Source organism: Pleurodeles waltl, chromosome 4_2 (assembly GCF_031143425.1).
Source record: "Pleurodeles waltl isolate 20211129_DDA chromosome 4_2, aPleWal1.hap1.20221129, whole genome shotgun sequence".
NCBI lineage: Eukaryota > Metazoa > Chordata > Amphibia > Caudata > Salamandridae > Pleurodeles > Pleurodeles waltl.
In genome coordinates, this window is record NC_090443.1 from 551,424,663 (window position 1) to 551,445,293 (window position 20,631).

General features: G+C 46.2%; 1 protein-coding gene across 1 annotated transcript in view; it reads right to left on the minus strand.

The window, feature by feature from the left end:
- Positions 1-20,631, minus strand: part of CEP350 (centrosomal protein 350) — an 821,600-nt gene that overhangs the window by 294,730 nt on the left and 506,239 nt on the right. Inside the window, exons 25-26 of the mRNA XM_069232082.1 lie at positions 5,930-6,017; positions 4,982-5,128 (exon numbers count right to left, since the gene is read on the minus strand). Coding sequence (XP_069088183.1) covers positions 4,982-5,128; positions 5,930-6,017 — 235 coding nt within the window. The remainder of the gene's footprint in view (positions 1-4,981; positions 5,129-5,929; positions 6,018-20,631) is intronic.

Genomic DNA, 20,631 nt, shown 5'->3' on the forward strand with positions numbered 1-20,631 from the left:
GACACCTTAACCCTCTCCCCCCACCCCCACCTCCCACCACCCCTCCCAAATGTATAACCATGCATTAGAAGTAGCTGGATCTGGCAACTGTCGACTGGATTTGTGACAGTGACACTATAGTTCAGGAACTGAATTCCACCCGGAGGACAGCTCCTGCGAAGCACAGCGAGTGGAGGTCCATTAAAGACAAGTTCTGAGCAGAAGCAGGCTGCCCTGTGAAGTCATTTATAAATATTCAACTTGCCACCAGCCAATATTAGTCATGGCTCAGAGTGAGACAACGACATGAAGAAATAGTTATAGTTTATACTAAACTTACAGGGATGTGGAATTCCTATCGCCCGACGCCCGGGACATCTGGTTTGGGGTCAAGGGCAACAAGTTTTTATGTTTACTTTGTCCTTGGGACAAGTAGGCCCAACCCCCTGCAGCACAAACCCTTTGGCTGCCTGTTTACAGAGAGTGGAACTCTCTGCAGTTGAGGTAATGTGTTTCCAAAAGATAAAGCTGTTCGAACTTGTATTTATGGTTCATTATTTGAAAGCGTTCATTATTAGGGTGAGTGCTGTAAATAAATGTTTTAAGGTCACACTTCACTACTGACGTTGGTTCCAGTACAAAAAAAATAAAATAAACGTGTACACACATGTTTGAAAAGTTTAGACTAAGAGGCTAAGTATAATGCTCCCAGAATGCTCTCTGGTTATATGCAAATTGTCATTTAGTAAAATGTGCTGATGCATGCTAGTATTTCCCAAAAAATTTCTAATGGAAAATCAGTGTAACCATTTTCAACACGATTATGGGAAGCATGAAAAACAAACACTGACAAAGCCAACTGATCTGACATATTTTTATAAGTCTTTTAGTTTCATCAATGCGTGTCTTGTTTTGACATGGCTTTTGTAATACTTTATTGTTGTGGGAGCTACCAGGCCCTCAACATTGTAACAAACACTGGCAAAACCCCCTAAAAGATTTTTGAACTCTAAAAGCACACGTTGCCACCAGCGGCATAACAAAGGCCCGCAGCCGACCTCCAGGGGGCCCCTTCAGCACAGCACCTGCCCTGAGTGAGTCTGGAGAGGGGGCTCCTCCATGTTCTTTGCAAAGGGGCACCCTCCAGTTTCATTACGTCACTGATTGCCACTGTAGTTCCCGACACTGAACAAAACTACTTTGTGTGGCAATATGCTCCTTGTGGAAGAGCAGAATGCGATCACTCACAGTAAAGCCAGCCGAAAGAGAGAGAAATAGAAGTTTAATAAAAACAAAATGTCTTCGTTAACACCAGACCTAATTAGGGACCAAGACCCACATGTAGGTAGCTTTTTGCATGTCGCAAACAGCGACTTTCGCTGTTTGCGACGTGCAAAAAGCACATTGCGATGCACAAGCCCAGTTTGGCGATTCAGTTACCTGGTTACCGAATCACAAAACGGGTTTGCGACTCGCAATTAGTAAGGGGTGTTCCCTTCCTAATTGCGACTCGCAGTGCAATGTAGGATTGTTTTGTGACCGCGAACGCGGGCGCAAACCAATCGGAGTTTGCACCCATTTCAAATGGGTGCTAACACTTTTGCAAAAGGGAAGGGATCCCCATGGGACCACTTCCCCATTGTGAATGTCACTGCAAACATTTTCTCAGAGCAGGCAGTGGTCCTGCGGACCACTGCCTGCTCTGAATAAATGAAACGAAAACGTTTCATTTTTCGTTTTTGTTATGTATTTCGTTTTCCTTTAAAGAAAACGGGCTGCATTACAAAAAAAAAAAACTGCTTTATTGAAAAGCAGTCACAGACATGGTGGTCTGCTGTCTCCAGCAGGCCACCACTCGCGAAGGGGTCGCAAATTGCGACCCACCTCATGATTATTCATGAGGTGGGCATTTGCGAAGCCCTTGCGAATCACAGATGGTGTCAAGGACACCATCCTACATTCGGATTTGCGACTCGCAATTTGCAGGTCACAAATCTGAACCTACCTACATGTGGCCCCAAATTCTTTAAGAAAGTCACAAAAGTGCACCCATGGTATATGTCGTACCCCTGTAAAAATATTTGTGAACTGTATTTTAGCATGGGTAAATACGATGTGTAGATTTGCTCATGTGAAAATCTATTGAGCATTTGCAAGTTCATTTTCCCTCTAACCACTTTCTTCCCAACCCTGGAAGAAGTTCTAATTCTACCATTGTCAGGAGTAAATGTCCAACCTTTCTTATTATGGGAAAATTTTAGAGAGAAGCTGGTAAAAATCTTTAAAACATGCAGGTTAGTAGGTTTGCAGACTCAAAGGCATTCCAGCCCTGGAACTATTGCTTACTGCTTCCTCCAGCCCCAGTATGCAGATCTGCAGAAAGGTGGCAAAATAAGGAAATTGCTACAGTAGGGATTGAAACTGCAAGTATTCAAGCCCTACTATGGTAGTAGCCCTGGCATAATCAGAGAGGCTATTAATTGCGGCCATAATTTGTCGCCACACTACATGACACCAAAGGGACAAGTAGATCTTTTTACAGGACAAGTAGATTTGAGAAGCAACCTGTCCCCTGGACAAGTAGATATTTTAATAAATTCCACACCCCTGAAACTTGCTTTCATAAGGCTCTCCTGTAGCTAGAAAACAGATAGTCCAAGTAGGAATTAACACAGAAATCGCTATTCCGAACACTGCTCTCACTGGTCATGCTACAAACACACACCCCTACAGCTATGCATACAGGACGAGCTATACATAAGCCAGCCAACACAACAAAAGGAACTTCCCTAGTGCAAGATGGGAGAAACCGATGGTGAAGCATGCCACACCATGTAGGTGAGGGTCTACCTTCTTAATACAGCTTTTAACTCATACAATGACGTGGGGAAATGTCAAAAGTATATCACTGGTGGAATTTTTACATCTGTGCCTATCAGTGACTAATGTTACAGCATGCATCCTTCTCACACGTATCCCAACTAAAATTATACCCATGAATGTATGTGCATTATCTAAGGAAACTGAAAGGTCTGACACTGCACCTATGTGAAATGAGGATGGCTAGAATATTTGGACCCAGCGTTGCTGGGGCAGAGGGAAACCTGCAAACAGACATTTCTGAAAAGTAAACATTCGGTGAAGTCCAGGGTGGTGTGCCTTGCATATATCTATGAATATCTTGCAATGCAGATTGCACTGCAAGTGTGAAAGTATGAGTGAAGAAATCAAATGTCCACACAATTATACTACTCACAATGAAAACAGTACCCCACATAAGGGGCTGGGACCACTGTCTGGGACAAAAACGGACCCAACCAGGGACAATGCGAAGCCCAAACTGAAAATACATTGACTTCAATTGGTCACAGGTTGTTCCTGTCATGTACGATGGCCCCAGCCACACAAGTTGAAGCAGATTCTGGAACTTTCTGTCTCAAAAATATAAGAAATATCTAGAACTGTAAACATAGTTTTATGTTTGCAGGACACTTTAGGTGAAAACCATAGATGGGATCCATGTAAGTCACAACTCTCTGGACTCTCCAGGTGTCTAGTTTTCCACATTGTCTGAGGCTGACAAGTTTCCCTGGGTACCAGAAACCCTGACTCCAAATATTACAGCTACTTACATGACTAGAAAGATTGACTGGGTGGGGGAGTTTGGAGGGAGTGGGTGCTTTCCTGTTTGAGTTTATCCCAGCCACACCCTCTTATTCTGGAGACATTTGGGAATACACACTAGTAGAACACTTGTTAATATCTACTGAACTTTATCCATTTATAGGTTACATATGTAAGTTGTTTGTAAGTTGTTGTAGAAGAAGAAACAGATGTTTTTAAATTGCCTGCCCTTGGGAAAACTATGAGTGATTCACACAAATTGCTCTGAGCTAAATTCAGAATTCTGTCTACTTTTCAGAGATGTAATGCTTTTCAATTCATCCATGGGTTTCATACTTATTTTCTCCCACAAAATCCAAGGGGATATAAGCTGCAGAAATAGGAAATGTTGACTTGCACTTAAAAATAGCAAAAACTGTGGGGATTTTTTTCACAACTCTTGACTTTTCCTGAAAGCTGGAAAGGTTGAGATCCTAGAACAGACAATCTTCTGTTGTTACAATTTATTTTTAGGAAAGAAATATACACTTTCATCTGAACTACCTCCCCCCACCCCCATTTTCTTTGTTCAAAAAAAAAAAAAATGAAAAACATTTTGCCGAAATGTGGCTATTTTTCAGGTCTTGCCAAAGAAACCCATGGCACTTTGTTATATGTGGGGGGGGAAATATGCAAATTTGGCCTGGATGCTTTCTGCAGAAAAAAATGTAAGAATTAGACACAAACTCCCCAAACAGCAATAAAAATGTCACAGGACAGTGAGGGTAATGCCTCAGCATTTAAGGAGTTAAATGTACTGTGCAATAGGATCGCTCCCACTTATTAACTTAGGCCACAGGATGTGTTACCTCTTATACAGTAAAGACACTATAATAAGTTACACCCTGGTTGGTAAGTGCTGTTTGATTTGGTTACTTCTTCGTTATCTCGCACCTTGCAATATGTTCCTTTTTACTGACGTCTTGTTTTGCAGCAGGATCTTTGCTTAACTCTTTCCCTGTCCTATGCTATACCTTGGTTAGCTCATACCTGCTGCTTACACAGTTTAACTCATACCACTGGGTGTATTACGGCTTGGTTAGCTAATGTTGTTCAGTCCAAATTGCATGGTTTGTTTAAAGTCTGGGATGGGTTGCTTCAGAGTTAGAAAAGACTGACTAGGTTAGCTCCTGCCTTGTAATACGTTCCTCCTGACTACATCATCCAATGCCTTGAGTTAGCTCTGAATAGGTTCCTTCCTCACATGTTCATGATCTGTGACATTGTACTGGTGCTACTCCTTAATTAGTGCATACATTGTAGTGAGGTGTGTCTTGTTTGGTGGATATCAGGCACTGCACAGTATTTCTAAGCATACTCTACCTGCACTGGCCCATACCTGTGTGCCCTCTCCAGCAGACTTGAGCTTTTCCTGCAGTTTCAAGGTAGTCTGTCGGATATGCTCTATCTCTTCCTGCTGTTTGAGGATCAATTGTCTCTCTTTTCTAGCTGCCTTGCTGGCGTCCTGGAGCCGCTTAATCTCAGCCTGTTGGAAAGCACAACTCTCAGATTAATCGTCTGTTGGCTACTAGGACCAAAAGTCACACATTTAAGTTCTACATGTTTCACAACGTAACAAGAAACCCTCACCACTTAAAACAATCATTATGAGCCATGTTCCTTAAAAGTTCCATATAATTTAAATATTCTTTTGTGTCAAACTAAGGTCATGCATAAGTGCCAAGATTGACACTTAGGATAATTGAATGATTATGTACAAGACAAAGCCCTTTCATAATAACCCCAAACACACACATTCCCTGTCACTACTGTGCTAATAAAAACCCCTTCGTTGTAACTGTCAGTGTCCCCAACACCCCCCCTGTACGGAAAAGGAATGTAAGTTCTGCATTCTCTCTGGATCTGGAGAAGAGTGTAATTTATGTACAAAGCTAAAATATGAAAATGACCAGAAAGGGAATAAAGAACCACAGGGCAATGTCTCATCGCCTCTCTTCGTATCTCTTCCAGCTCTAGCCTCAATAGGACACACAAGTGTCGCTTTTCTACTACACTTTGACATGCCAGTGATCTTCTAAGGCAGTGGTTCCCAACCTTTTGACTTATGTGGACCCCCATTTTATCAATACTGCAGCCCGGGGACCCCCACTGAATCATTATTTGAATCTGGGGACCCCCACTGAGTCATTACTGATAGTTGGAACCTAATATTATAAAATTTTCTAAGCAGTCACGGACCCCCTGAGGAGGCTTTGCGGACCCCCAGGGGTCCCCGGCCCACAGGTTGGGAACCACTGTTCTATGGCATTCAAAAGGGTCTAATTACCTGTTCTTGCTGCAGTCTAAGGAGCAGACCTCGCTGACGTTTCCGGATTGGTGGCATCTTATCATCCTCACCTTTATCTCTCAAACGCCTGAAGGGAAACATGGTAGGGCAAACATGAAAGGAGTAGATAAATGTTATTAATATATATATATATGGGTTCAGAGAGCACCACCTAAAAACAGAGGACATTTAACAGGCATTCCACACCATTAGGACTCAATGTGAGAATCAGACATTTGACATACACATATGTGAGAGCCAATGCTGGAGAAGGAAAATGTTACTTACTCAGTAAGCATCTGTAGGAAAGTGCCACTGTTGGCATGGTTACCCCCTACCCCCCAATTTTTGCCTAGTGTTGATGCCAACTTTGATTGAAAGTGTGCTGGGACCCTGCTAACCAGGCCCCAACACCAGTGTTCTTTCCATAAAACTGTACCTTTGTTTCCACAATTGGCACTGCCCTGGCACACAGTTAAGTCGCTTGTAAAAGGCACCCATGGTACCAAGGGCCCTGTGGCCGGGAAAGGTCTCCAAGGGCTGCAGCATGTATTATGCCACCCTAGGGGACCCCTCAATCAGCACATGCACACTGCCTTGCAGCTTGTGTGTGCTGGTGGGGAGAAAAAGACAAAGTCGATATGGCACCCCTTTCAGGGTGCCATGCCCACAAACCACTGCCTGTGGCATAGGTAAGTCACCCTCCAGGAGGCCTTAAAGCCATAAGGCAGGGTGCACTATACCACAGGTCAGGGCATAGCTGCATGAGCAATATGCCCCTACAGTGTCTAAGTCCATTCTTAAACACTGTAAGTGCAGTGTAGCCATAGTCTGGGAGTTTGTCATTACAAACTCCAAAGCACCATAATGGCTTCAAAGAATACTGGGAAGTTTGGTGTCAAACTTCTCAGCACAATAAATCCACACTGATGCCAGTGTGGTTTATTGAAAAATGCACACAGAGGGCATCTTAGAGATGCCCCCTGTATGTTAGGCCAACTACTAGTGTAGGACTGACCGGTCTGTGCCAGCCTGCCACTTTCAGACAAGTTTCTAACCACAGGGGGTGAATGCCTTTGTGCACTCTGTGGTCAGAAACAAAGCCTGTCGTGGGTGGAGGTGCTTCAGACCTCCCCCTGCAGGAACTGTAACACCTGGTGGTGAGCCTCAAATGCTCAAGCCTTGGGTTACAGTGCCCCAGGGCACTCCAGCCAGTGGAGATGCCCGCCCAATCCAGACAAAGCCCCACTTATGGCGGGAAAATGAGAGAAAACAGAGAGGAGTGACCACCCCAGCCAGGACCAACCCTAAGGTGTCCAGAGCTGAGGTGACCCCCTCCCTGCAGAGTCCTCCAACTTGGTTTGGAGGACAGGGACCAATAGGGATAGGAATGTGACCCCCTCACCAAAGGGAATGGGCACAACGAAGATGTAGCCACTAGCTACTGTCCTCTTACCCCTAACATGCCCCTAAATCTAGGATTTAAGGGCCTTCCTGAACCCAGCTCACCAGATTCCTGGTGACCTTCAAGAAGAAGAAGGACTGCTAAGCTGAAACCCCCAGCAGAGAAGAAGGAAGAACACAACTGCTTTGGCCCCAGCCCTACCAGTCTGTCTCCTGCTTCAAAGAACCTGCAAAATCACCAGTGATGCATCCAGCGGGGCCAGCGACTTCTGGCATCTCCAGAGAACTGCCCTACACCTAAAAGGACCAAGAACTCCTGAGGACAGTGGCTCTGTCTAAAGAAAACCTACAACCAAAGACTCTCACCTCACTCTGGATGTGTGAATCTTGACCCCTGTGCACCCGACACCCACGGCCCGTGTCCAGGGGTCCATCCAGCAAGAGAGGGTCCCCAGGCAATTGCTAGCAAGTGCCCTGCCTGGGTTGGCCTCTCCACTCCTCGATGACGACGCCTGCAGAGGGAATCCCGAGGAACCCCCTGACCATGAGCTCCGGACGAAGATATGCGACGCCTAAAGGACACACTACACCCGAAGCCCCCAGGCCTTGAAGAATCTGAACCCTGGTGCCTCAACGTTCAGCAGTTGGCCCTCCTCCTTGTCCAACCGGTGGTGTGCCCGAGAAAAACCCCTGGACCCCGCCTGTAGCCTCTGAATGACCCCAGGAGGCTCCCCATAGATCTGAATTGGAAAGCCGACTTCCTGTTTGCACCCTGCACCCGGCCGCCCCTCTGCTGCTCAGTGTGTGTTTGTGGCCCCTCTAGTGCTCTTCTAATCCCCCCCTGGTCTGCCCTGAGTCGCGGGTACGTACCTGCTGGCTGACCGGATTCCGAATACCCCCCGTCTCCATAGGAGCCCACCTTAATTTTGTTCCACTTTGACCTCTGCACCAGACCAGCCCCATGTTGCTGGAGGTGGGTGTTTGGGGTTAACTTGAACCCCAACTGATGGCCTTCCTAAAACCCAGAGACTGAGACTGTAAGTGTTGTACTTACCTGTAAACAGATCTAACATTCCCCCCCCCAGGAACTGTCTGAAAATTGCAGTGCACCTAGTTTTAAAATAGCTTTTTGCCAATAATGCAAAAACTGTATTACTTACCTATTTCAAACCAAGTTCTATGGATACCTGTGCGAAATACAAAACTTTTAAGGTACTTACCCGCAACTTGAATCTTGTGGTTCTAAAAATAAATGAAGAAACTATAGTTTTACAATATAAAAACAATTGGTCTGGAGTTAAGTCATTGAATGTGTGCTTCTTCTATTTTCTGTGTGTGTACAACAAATGCTTTGCACTACCCTCTGATAAACCTAACTGATTGAACGCACTATCACAAATAGAGCATTAGTATCATCTATTTCAGTCTGTCAATCCTCTGGGGAGCCCCTGGACTCTGTGAACACTATATCTCGCTTTAATATAGTATATACAGAGCCAGCTTCCTACAGCATCTGTTTGTGGATTCTAGTGCAGGAGAGTTACATGCTTAGCATAAGTCCGCTGCAGGAAGCTGGGCCTTTATGTGGGATGTGACTACCGTGTAAAGGGCCCAGGGATTCCCCAGTGAGTGGACAGGGCTTGCTAAATCCTAAAGTGCTCTATTTATGGGTAGTGTGGTCAAACAGGCTTAAGCTTAACACAGAGGAGTGCAAGACATTCACAAATACACACAATAGTCAATAAATGTGATGAACAACTTAAAAACAACATCCACACCAATTTATAAAAACAGCAAGTATCTTTATAAATGTTTAGGAATCAGAGAAAAATTGCTCAGGAGGATACGTTTTTAAGTAGGAATTATTTTCACTTTAAAAAGTGGACAGTGCAATTTTTCAGTTCTGCAATGTTATTCTATGGGAGAAAAAACACGTTTTGCAAACAGGTAGTTTACGTGATCTACAAGACGAAGACCAATCTCCAGAAGTTAAGGTGAGTAGTGGGCAAGGTCAAAGGCAGCACCAGCAGTACACCCTCAGTGGCATGGGGGCAGCCAGGTGCAAAGTGCAAAACCACGTATGCAGCCCAATGCCTTCCAAAGGCGATCAGTCACTGTAAAAAGTGGCTGGCCAGACCAGTCAGGCTGAAATAACAGACCTCACTATGCTCAGGGAGCGGCAGGCACTTTTGGTCCTCTTCTCCACTGCTCAGGGGTGATGGGTGCAGAGGTGTCCTTAGGTGTTGGGTTTTCTTTACTGGAGCGGAGGAAGGGGTCATTCTGCACAGGCTGGAGGCGTCATCAGGGAGTCCAGGAGGGGAGAAACTACGATAGACTCTGAAGAGGTGGGGAACCTTGTTGGCATTGGTGGTCCACTTCAACTCGGGTCTGTGACGGTGGGTGCTGTGGTGAGTTCAGGTGTCAGGCTTTGGTGGTTCTAGAGGGGTCGGAGACCCTTCTTTGGAGTTTGCTGAAGAACAAGTTAGTTGTCCAGAGGAGAACTTGAGTCTTTTTCAAAGGCAGGCAGTCCCTCCAGGTTTCGGGAATCACAGCTGCAGACAGGTCGACTTTGCAGCAGATTTTGACAAGGGATGCAGACAGGCCGGTGGGGTTGGTACCAGGTCGGCTGCTTCTTTTTTGCTTTTTCTTCTTTAGCGGCTGTTAACTGTCCTTCGTCTTCTTAGGTCCTCAGGATCTGCTTCTCAGGTGCTAGGAGCTCCAACAAAATACTGAATTTAGGGGTGTGTAGGGTAGTAGGCAATGGGCTACTAACTCTTGGGGTCACTATGCCTCCATATGACCACTTCTTGTGGGAAGTGAGCAGAACCCTGTCCCACAATTCCTAGGTATGCAATCACAAAGATGGCTACTTCTGAAATTTTGTGTCCACCTCGCAGTAGACCACCTTAGAGCCTGGAGGTGCAGGTCTACCTGACTAGATAATTTTCCTGCCTGTCTAGGTGCCAAATAGGCTCTGGACAGGGGAGGTGTTCTTTCCACTCCTGTGAGGGAAGCCAGATCGCATTTGAAAGGTGACAGCCTTATGAGGCTTGCCGCCTTAGCAGGCTAAACAGCAGGTCATCCTGTAGGAGGGGGTGCGATACCCTATTTCCGATAAGCTTTTGTTCTGGGCCTCCTGAGAGCAGAAAGCTCCCACCCTAGGGGGCCAGAATGTTATCTCAGTGTCAGGCTAGCAGAAACTAGTCAGTAAGCACACAAGAGACTGGTAAGGTTTCAGAGGGCACCTCTAAAGTGTCCCCTGGGTGCATGTACTGGTAAATCCAACACTGGCATCAGTGTGGGATCACCAATACAAGATGTTGGATACCAAACATCCCTATCGTCAGAAAAACCATCATGTAGCTGGGAAACTCGTACTGACCAGTGTCCAGCACATGCATTTAAAAATGGCTTCCCTGGACATTTACTATGTCTAACAATTGACAAATACAAAGCAGGGGCATATCTGGTTGTGCAGATATGCCCTCACATGTAATATAATGCACCCTGCCTTAAGGCTGTAAGACCTGCTACAGTGGTGACATACATAAATTGCATGCACTGTTAGGGAACAAGGCACACAGGCTGAGTGTCATTTCATGTTTTCACTTTTGTCTCCACCAAGACAAGCAACCTGCAATGGCATCCTGTCATGTGCTTAGTGTGGGGTTCCTTAGGGTGGCACAATTCATGATGCAGTCCTTAGGGGCCTCCTTTAGTACCCCAAGTCCTAGATACCAGGGGTACCATTTACTAGGGACTTACAGAGGGTACTGATATATTTGCCAACTGGGGAAACAACTGAAGAATTTAAGGAAAGAGATCTGGCACTGGGGACCTCATTAGCAGGAACCCAGTGCACTTTCAGTCTAAATCACGTCATGTACCAGGCAAAATGTGGTGAGTAACCATGTAAAAAAGAGGCACTTTCCTACAGTACTCCCTCCCAAATGAAAGAGGATGAAACTAACCTTTCCCAAGAGCCTCCTCACCTTCTAACTGGAAGAACTTCAAAAGGCCATCTGCACTGCCATGGTCAATCTCAGGTCAGTGTTCTATTCCTTATAGGAGATGGGCCACCGTAACAGTTTGGGGTTTTCACCTTTCATGTGCATTAGACATCTGAGAGGCCTGTGGTCAGTTTGAACAAGCAAGTGAGTACCAAACAAGTATGGCTTCAGCTTCTTCAGGGACCAAAGCGAAGTCTTCCCTCAATGGCACACCAATGCTGCTCTCTGTGGTGCAACCTCCTGTTAATGGCCATCATCATTGTTGATTTTGGATAGGACTGCTCCTACCCCATGTTCAGAGGCATCTATCTGCACTATGAACTGCTTGGTGTAATCAGAAGCTTTTAGAACAGGTGCTGGGCACATTGCTTCCTTCAGAGTGTCAAAGGCTTTTTGACAGCTCACTGTCCAGTTCACTTTCTTGGGAATTTTCTTTTTAGGTCAGTTCTGTGAGAGGTGCCACAATGGTGTCATATACTTTCACAAACCTCCTGTAATACCCAGTCAAGCCAAAGAATGCCCTGACTTTGGTCTGGGTGGTTGGATCTACCCAGCCCAGAATTGTCTGGGTCTTGGGTTTTAGTGGTTGAACCTGACCTCCACCTACGACGTGACCCAAGTATGCAATCCAACCCTGTCCTATCTGGCACTGCTTGCCTAAAGGACCTTGCCAAGGTGGTTCTGGTGATCCTGCCAGGTAGAGCTAAAGACAGCAAAATCATCAAGATATGTTGCACTAAAGTCTTCTAAGCTAGCCAGGACTTTATTCACCAACTTTTGAAAAGTGGCAGGGGCATACTTAGTCCAAAAGGCATAACAGTAAACTGATAATGCCCATTATTAATGGAGAATGCTAATTTCTCTTTTGCTCCAGGGGTCAGACCTATCTGTCAGTACCCTGATGGAGATCAAAAGTACCGAGATATTTGACTGTCCCTAATCCTTCAATTAGTTCATCAGCCCTAGGAATGTGCTGTGCATCTGTTTTGGTCACAGCACTGAGGCGAGGCCCATATAGTCTACACAAGACCTAATTTCTTTCTTTCCATCCTGGGAATGAGGCTTGGGGATTATGACACTTGGGTTGGCCCAAGAGCTCTCAGAGTGCACAATGATTCCCAATACCATTATTGTGCTTACTTGAGTTTTGATGCTCTCTTTGACATGATCAGACTGTCTGTAGATTTTATTCTTGACAGGTAAGTTATCCCCAGTGCCCACATCATGTGTACATCTGATAGTCTGACCAGGGGTCAAAGAGAAGAGCTCAGCATACTGATGCAAGACTTGCCTGCGGTCAGTCTGCTGTTGGTCAGTGAGGGTGTCTGGAGAGACCACTCCTTCAACTTAGCCATCTTTGGGGTTGCTGGAGAGGAGATCAGGTAGAGCTTCCTTCTCAGCTTCCTCTCCCTCATCAGTGACCATAAGCATGTCATCTCAGCTCTGTCATGACAGGGTTTAAGGCGATTGACATGGATAACCCTTTTGTGGTTCCCGCAAGAGTCTATATCCACCCGATAAGTGGCTTCCCCTTTTCTTTCCAGGATAGGGTAGGTTCCACTCCGTTTGCCCTGGAGGGCCCCAGGAGCCATGGCCTCAAAAACCTACACATTCTGCCCTGTTTGGAACTCCACTAGTGCAGCCTTTTGCTCATAACAGAGATTCTGGAGCTCTTGGCTGGCTTTATGATTTTTAAATGCTTTTCCAAGTGCGCAGCCATTCAAGAGCAAAGGCCAACATTACCTGCTTAAGTTCTTTGAGAAGTCTCTCACATCTCTCCTTCAGAAGACAAAGTGGTCACCTCGCAGGATGTCCAAACAGAAGTTCAAAGAAGAAGAAAACTACTCCCGTCTTTGACACTTCTCTATAGGCAAAAAGCAGGCATGGAAGTAAGACATACCAACTCCTTCTGAGTTTTAAAGGGAGTCCAACAATCCTACCTTTCAGTGTCCTGTTGAATCTTTCAACAAGGCCATTGGTTTGTACGTGATACGGGGTAGTTAACTTCTAGTTCACACCACATTCATCCCACGTGTTTCAGGTAGCCAGACATGAAGTTTGTACCTCTCTCTGAAACCAACTCCTTTGGAAAGCCCACTCTGGTAAAGATATCAATGAGGGTCGGGGCTACTGCAGAGGCAGTAGCTGTCCTAAGGAGAACTGGGTCAGGATATCTGGATGCATGATGTACTACAACCAGTATAAAACAGTTACCTGATGCTGCTGGAGGGCCTAGGGGACCAACAATGTCAATCCCTACCCTCTCAAAGGGAACCCCAACCAATGGAAGTAGAATTAACTGTGCCTTTGGGTGGCCACCTGTCTTGCCACTGGCCTGACAGGAGGCACAGGTGTTACAAAACCCCTTCACCTCCTGGGACATACCTGGCCAGTAGCAGTGATTCACATTTTAGCCTAATCACAATGCCCAGCTATGGGGGATGTCATGGGCCAGAGTGAGGAGAAATTCTCTAAACTGTTGAGGCACTATTACTCTCCTAGTGGCAGTAGGTTTGGGGTCTCTGGGCTCAGTGAAAAGAAGTCCCTCCTCCCAAAAGGTCCTCTGCCCCTGGCAGAGATCTTCCCTAAAGGGTCTCCATGGGCCCAAGAGTTCTGCCGTCTAACACCCACGTTCCTGAGGCTCAGCTCCCTCAGGGGTTTACAGGTCTTCTCCCCGAGGAGAGCGGACCTGATCTGTTAAGAAGCTGGTTTCCCAGACTTCTTGCCCTTTCTCTTGGTAGGTTGGGCCATTATTCCAGACTCCAACTCTACTCTTTCACCCTGTGTTTTGCACTGTACTCTTGTTTTTACACACATCCATTCAGGTATACCCAGCATAACTGCATGGGTCTTTTGTTGGACCTCAGCCCTTGCTGAGAACTTCAGACCATTGCCTCTAACCCTATTGATTTGTGGCTGTTGTCTGCATCTCTCCAGATTATTGGGCCAGACAGTGAGGACAACTACATCTACCCCTCCCTCTGAACCTAGAGTTGCCTCAGTGGGTTCACTGACATGGTCAGGACCCACAGGGCATCCCATCTGGAGACTTTCCACTGCATATATGGAAGATGCACTAGAGGCATTCTTTTTGTGGGGACAGCTCAATGTCCAAGAACCTTACAGGCATGACACCAGTCATTTTTAGAATACCACTTTTTACCTTTGCACCCACCATTGGAATGGGATTTATCTTGGGTCCACCCTCCTGAGAAGATTTGTTGAGGCCTTGTTTTTATCTGGGACTCTGTTTTTATCCTTTGCTTTATCACCATCTTTCCCTTGAGAGGGCTTTCTGACCTCTTTCTGATGGTCACTCCCCCCGCCTTCCCCAGTGGTAGTTTTGGTCACCCTTGTTTTGACTCAGTGTTTGCCTCCTTTCCCAACTGCTCAGAAGAAAGTGGACCTAGGTCTACCAGGTACTGATGTAACTTCTCTTGTACACAATTACTTAACAAATGCTCCTTCATAGTGGAATTATAAAGCCCATTATAATTATGAACATTGTTACCTTTTAGTCAGGCACCCAGTGTTTTCACTAAAAAGTCTACAAAATTTTCCCAGGTCTGACTCTGGGTTTTTTGAGTCTCCCTGATCATGTATTCTTCAAAGCGGAGTCCGAAAGCTCAAAATCAATATCACAGTGTCCTCCATGAGGTCAGATGACTCAGCATCTGCCTCATTCAATGTCAGGAGTCGATCCCTGCATGAACCAGAGAACAGTTCTCAAAGGAGAAAGCCCCAATACTTCTGGCTGACCTTCCTAGCTCTACAGGCTCTCTAAATGCTGTGAACCATTTGGAGATATCACCTTCTGACTATTTTGGGACAAACCCTTTGGGGATTTTAGAGTCACAAGTGTCCTCCCTAGCGTGTTTCCACCAGAGATGTATCCTAGCCCTGACTCAGATCTTTCTTCTCCTACAGCTAAGAGTTTAGCTTCTAAGGCTATCCTCTTGGCTGGCTTCTGAAGATCTACATCTTAATTATCTAAATCTTCTGAGACACTACTAGAAGTGTTTTCAGTGGAAGTACTATCTAAGGGGGTAGACCTGGAGTCATCTTCGACTTCCTCCACCTCTGCATTTTCCCACTCTTCCCCATTGGGGGATGTCTACTTGCCAAGGCTTTATCATTCTCTGCCAGCAACTGCGCATTTGGGCTCTTGAGGGTTTAGGCCCTATGTCAAGCTTCAATGCTTTAAAGAGCCCCTTAAGTTGGGGTACCTTAAAGTGCTGATGGGGTGCCAAGTTGAGTTCCTGGGAAGGCCCTTGCTCAAACATGGTGATTAAAGAAGTCGCCAACTTTATAAAGGACTTACAAAAATGTATTTTTATAGAAGTCATTTTGAAGAAGACCTAACTTACTCTACTATTTTAAGTTCTAAAGTGTTTTGCAAAAGGGACTGAACCAAGGCCCTAAATCTACTTTAAACAATTTAGAACAAAATGGGAATTGGAAAAAAATACTTAAAAAGAGAATTTATGGATTCCTCTGAGGAAACACTTATAATCAAGTGGTACAGTAGATGTAAAGTCTTGTATTCCAACTGTTGTGCCAACAATTTAGGAAGCTGTCCCTTTATGTGAGTTCCCCCAGTGAGTGGACAGCGCATGCTATGCAATCCCAAAGTTCTCTATTTAGGGATAGTGTGGTAGAGCAGCCCTGGGCTTAACACAGAGGACTGCAAGACATCTACAAATACACACAAAAGTCAATAAATGAGACACAACTCAAAAATGAAATCGACACAAATTTATAAAAATAGCAAGTATCTTTATATATGTATAGGTATCAGAGAAAAATCGTTCAGGTGATTATATTTTCAAATAGACACACTTTTCACTTTAAAAAGATGACACAGTGTAATTTCTGAGTTCTGCAATGTTATCCTTTGGGAGGAAAAAAAAATTCTGCAACAGGTAGAGTACAGCAACTTACAAGGCCAATCTCCAGGAGTTAAGGTCAGTAGTGGGCAAGGTCCAAGACAGCACCCACAGTATACCCTCTGTGCCACGGGGATGGCTGGGTGCAGAGTGCAAAACAGCATTGGATGCCAAATGCATTGCTATGGGGATTGGGTACTGCGAAAAGAAGCTGCAGGCTCTGGCCAAGAGGCCAGTTGGGCTGAACCAACAGCGGGGCTTAGGCCTCATGATGCTCGGGTATAGGAAGGCATCTTTGGTATTCTTCCCCAAGGCTCAGGGGTGATGGGCGTAGAGGTGTCCTTAGGTGTTGAGTTTTCTTTACTGGAGCGGCAGCGGTAGAGGGTGGCTGCGTGCGGAGGCTACAAGCATGTTGGGGAGACGATAGACTCGGACTCTGGAGGGCTGGGGAATCTTGTTGGCACTGGTGGTCCATTTCAATTTGGGTCAGACACAGCAGGTGCTGTGGTGACTTCAGGTGTCAGGTTCTGGTGGTTCCAGAGGCTTGAGAGTCCCTTCTTTTGGAGTTTGCTGGGGAGAAGGTCTGCTGTTCACGGGAGGTCTTAAGTCTTTTTCGAAGGCAGGCAGTCCTCCAAGGTTTCTGGAGTCACAGCTGCAGGACGAGTCGACTTTGGTGCAAATTTTGATAAGGGATGCTGACAGGTGGCCGGGTTGGTACGAGGTCAGCTGCTTCTTTTCTCGTCTTCCGCTTTGCCAGCTTTTCTGTATCCCTGGTCTTCTTAGGTTGACACAATCTGCTTCTCGGGTGCCAGGGGCTCCCCTAAATTCTGAATTTAGGGGTGTGTACGATAGTAGCCAATAGGCTACTGACCTTTGGGGTCACTACGCCCTTTTATATGACCATTTGCTGTGGGAAATGGGCATACCCCTGTCCCAACAATTCCTAGGTATGTCATCACAACAATGGCTCCTTCTGAAATTTCATGTCCACCTCGCAGTAGCCCATCTTAGGGGTGGTACTAGACTGGAGGTGGCATGCCTACCTGACTAGCTAATTTTCCTGCCTGTCCAGGTGCCAAATGGGCTCTGGATGGTGGATGGGTGGAAGAGGGGGGTGCTTCCCCTCCTATGAGGAGAGCCAGATTCACATTTCAAATGCAGCAGCCCTTTGAGGCTTGCAGCCTTAGGAAGGCTAATCAGCAGCTCATGAGAGGGGGGCTTACACCCTCTTCCCGGACAGGCTTTTGTTATGGGCCTCCAGAAAGCATAAGGCTCTCACCCTAGGGGCCAGAACAGTGGCTCGGGGGCAACCTGGCAGAAACCAGTTACTGAGCACCCCAGAGGCTGGTAGAATTTCAGGAAGCACCTCTAAGGTGCCCTCTGGGTGCATGTATTGGTAAATTCAGCACTGGCTTCAGTGGGGGTTCACCTATACGAGATGTTTGATACCAAACATCCCTATCTTCAGTGAAGCCATCATGTAGCTGGAGAACTCATATTGATCAGTGTACAGCACATTTATTTAAAAATGGCTTCCCTGATCACTTACTATGTTTGAGAATTGACAAAGACATAGGTGGGGCATATCTGCTTGTGCAGGTATGACCTCACATGTAATATAATGCACCCTGCCCTAGGGCTGTAAGATCTGCTAGAGGGATGATTTACATACATTGAATGCAGTGTTAGGGGATTTGGCCCACAGGCTGCGTGCCATATTGTTTTCACTTTTGTCTGCACCAAGACACGCAGCTTGCAATAGCAGCTTGTCATTTGCTTGATGAGTGGTCCCTTACGGTGGAACAATTTGTGCTGTGGCCCTTAATGACCTCCGTTAGTACCCCAGGCCCTGGGTACCAGGGGTACCATTTACAAGAGACTTAAGTGGGTGCTAGAGGTTTTGAGAATTGGGGATACAACAGTGCAGTTTTGGGAAAGGGCTCTGGTACTGGGGACCTGGTTAGCAGGAACCCAGTGCACTTTCTGTCAAAATCACATCATACCAGGAAAAAAGTCGGAGATAACCATTTCAAAAAGAGGCACTTTCCTACATCTGCCATCTAATGTTCGGATCAGAAGTGTGTAAGTTGTTTTTCTGCAAAGTGGTCTTTTGAGTCACAAGGTATGGTGACTTCTCCTCTTGCTTGCAACATGCACAGTCCTCAACTTCATTGTTAGATTGTTTTCCGCTTGGCGCATGAGGATAAATTGTAAAGGATGATGTATCAACACTTCAGGAGGCACTGAGGCACCTGAGTGCAGAGGTGCTTTCAGCCTCGGGTGCCCTAATGTTATCCTACGAAAAAGAAACAGACACTGTATATGGGTAAATACCAATGACTTACAGGACTGTTCTTCTGGACTTGAGATGAGTAGGGGGTAAGATCCAAGGCCACACCAACAATTCACCTTGGGGGGGCTCTGGGAAAACCAGGTACAGAGGTGTGTTACAGTATCAGGTGTCCCATTCATTTCAATGGAGATTGGTCCGGTCAGAAAGAGGTGGCAAGCAGGGAATTCGGGGTGAGGGGGGTTATCTAGGGGAAACCCACAAGGGGGCTTGACCTATGAGATCGATGGGCACACAGGGACACCATTGGCCCACTTCTCCTCGGGCTGTGGGGGTCAAGTGCAGTGGTGTTTTTGGTGTCTGGTTCCACTGCAGTTGATTCTTGCGATTGAAGGAAGCCTGCAGAAACAGGCTCCAGGCTGCATCGGGAAGTCCCCTGTTGGCAAACCCAAAGTGGGCTTTGGCTCTGGAGGGCCTGGTGACCGCACTGGCACCGTTGGCCTACTTCAACTTGGGCCAGGGGGCATGGGTGCAGCTTTGCCATCCGGTGTTGGGTTTTGGCAGTCCAGAGCCCTGGTCAGTCTTCTTTGGTGCTTGCAGAGAAGCAGCTCTGCTACTCCATGGGAGACAATAGTTACTTCTCGAAGTGCTGGCAGTCCTCCAGGCTTGTGAGGCAGAACAACTGCAGGACGAGTTGTCTTTGGTGCAACTGTAGAGGACAGCAGGCAGGCTGGCGGGGTTGGGGCTAAGTCAGTTGCTGACCCTCAGTTCTTGCTTTTCATAGCTCTTCTGTAGTCCAGTGAATCTGAAGTCCTGGTATCTGAGGGTCCCCTAAATACTCAATTTATGGGTATTAAGGGGGTGCGAGGTTGTAGACAATGGGCTACTTACCCCTAAGGGTCACTACACCCTCTAGATTACCAATTCCTTTGGGGAGTGTGCATCACCCTGTCCCAGAATTCCTAATTTCACCACATACAACATGCTGGAATTCCTAATGTTGTGTTCACTTCAGGTTGGTCATCCTAGAGGTGTGTCGAGCTTGGTAGTGCCACAAGCCTCCTACTAAGCTAATTTTTCCACCTGTTCAGGTGCCAAATGAGCCTCCTCACCTCTAAGGTAAGCCAGGCCAGCATACCAAAAGCACCCTGTCTTGGAATGCAGATTTGCAGCTCATCCTGTTGAGTGGGGTGTGTAACAGTGGAATCAGAGGAAAAGCATATGCAAATGTCCCTGGCCAATTTATCAACAGTGTGTTGCCCACAGGCACGTGGAGTGGCTGTACTTCAGGCAAAGCTTCGGCATTTTGCATTCTGTGGAGTTGGATTATTTACATTCCCCATTACTGAAAGATTCTTTCTGTTATCTTGTGACTCAGTTCCCATTAATGAGGGCATGAGGCTTGTCTGCTCAGTTTGTCTGCTTCAATATTGTCATTTCCCAGAAGATGAATTGTCTGTATTTCCATCTTCCTCTTTTAAAGCCCACTTCCATAGTTCATGTGCTAGCTTTGAGATGAGTGGTAACTGGTTCCCCCCCTGTTGGTTTATGTAAAACATTGTTGTTGTATTGTCCATTTGAATTAAAATTGTATTTCCCAAAAGTTGTCTTTGGAAAGCCTTTAGGGCTAGGAAGACGGTCTTCAGCTCCAATATGTTGATGTGTTGCACTGCATCCTGTTCCTACCAGATCCCCCGTACTTTGAGTTAGCCCATGTGAGCTCTCTATCCCATATGAGGAGTCTGTGGTTATTGTCACCGTTGGAGTTGGCTGCGCAAATGTCCTCCCTTGTGTAATATGTGCTGTTTTCCACCACACAATCTCCTCTTCTACCTTATGTATGACAACCACTAGATCTTCCAAACTCCCAGTTGCCTGTCACCATTGATTTTGAAGCCATTCCTGTATTGGCTTCATGTGAAGTCTCACATCTGGAATTAAAGTGATGAATGATGCCATCTTCCATAACAGTTTCTCCACCTTCCTTGCTGCCAGAGCTTGCTCCCTGCAGTAGCAATTAATCTATGGCAGTAGGTATTGTGACCTCTTCTTGTTGGGGTATGCTTTTCCTTGATGGAGTTGTTTATTGCTCCCAAGAAAACTTTTTCTTGC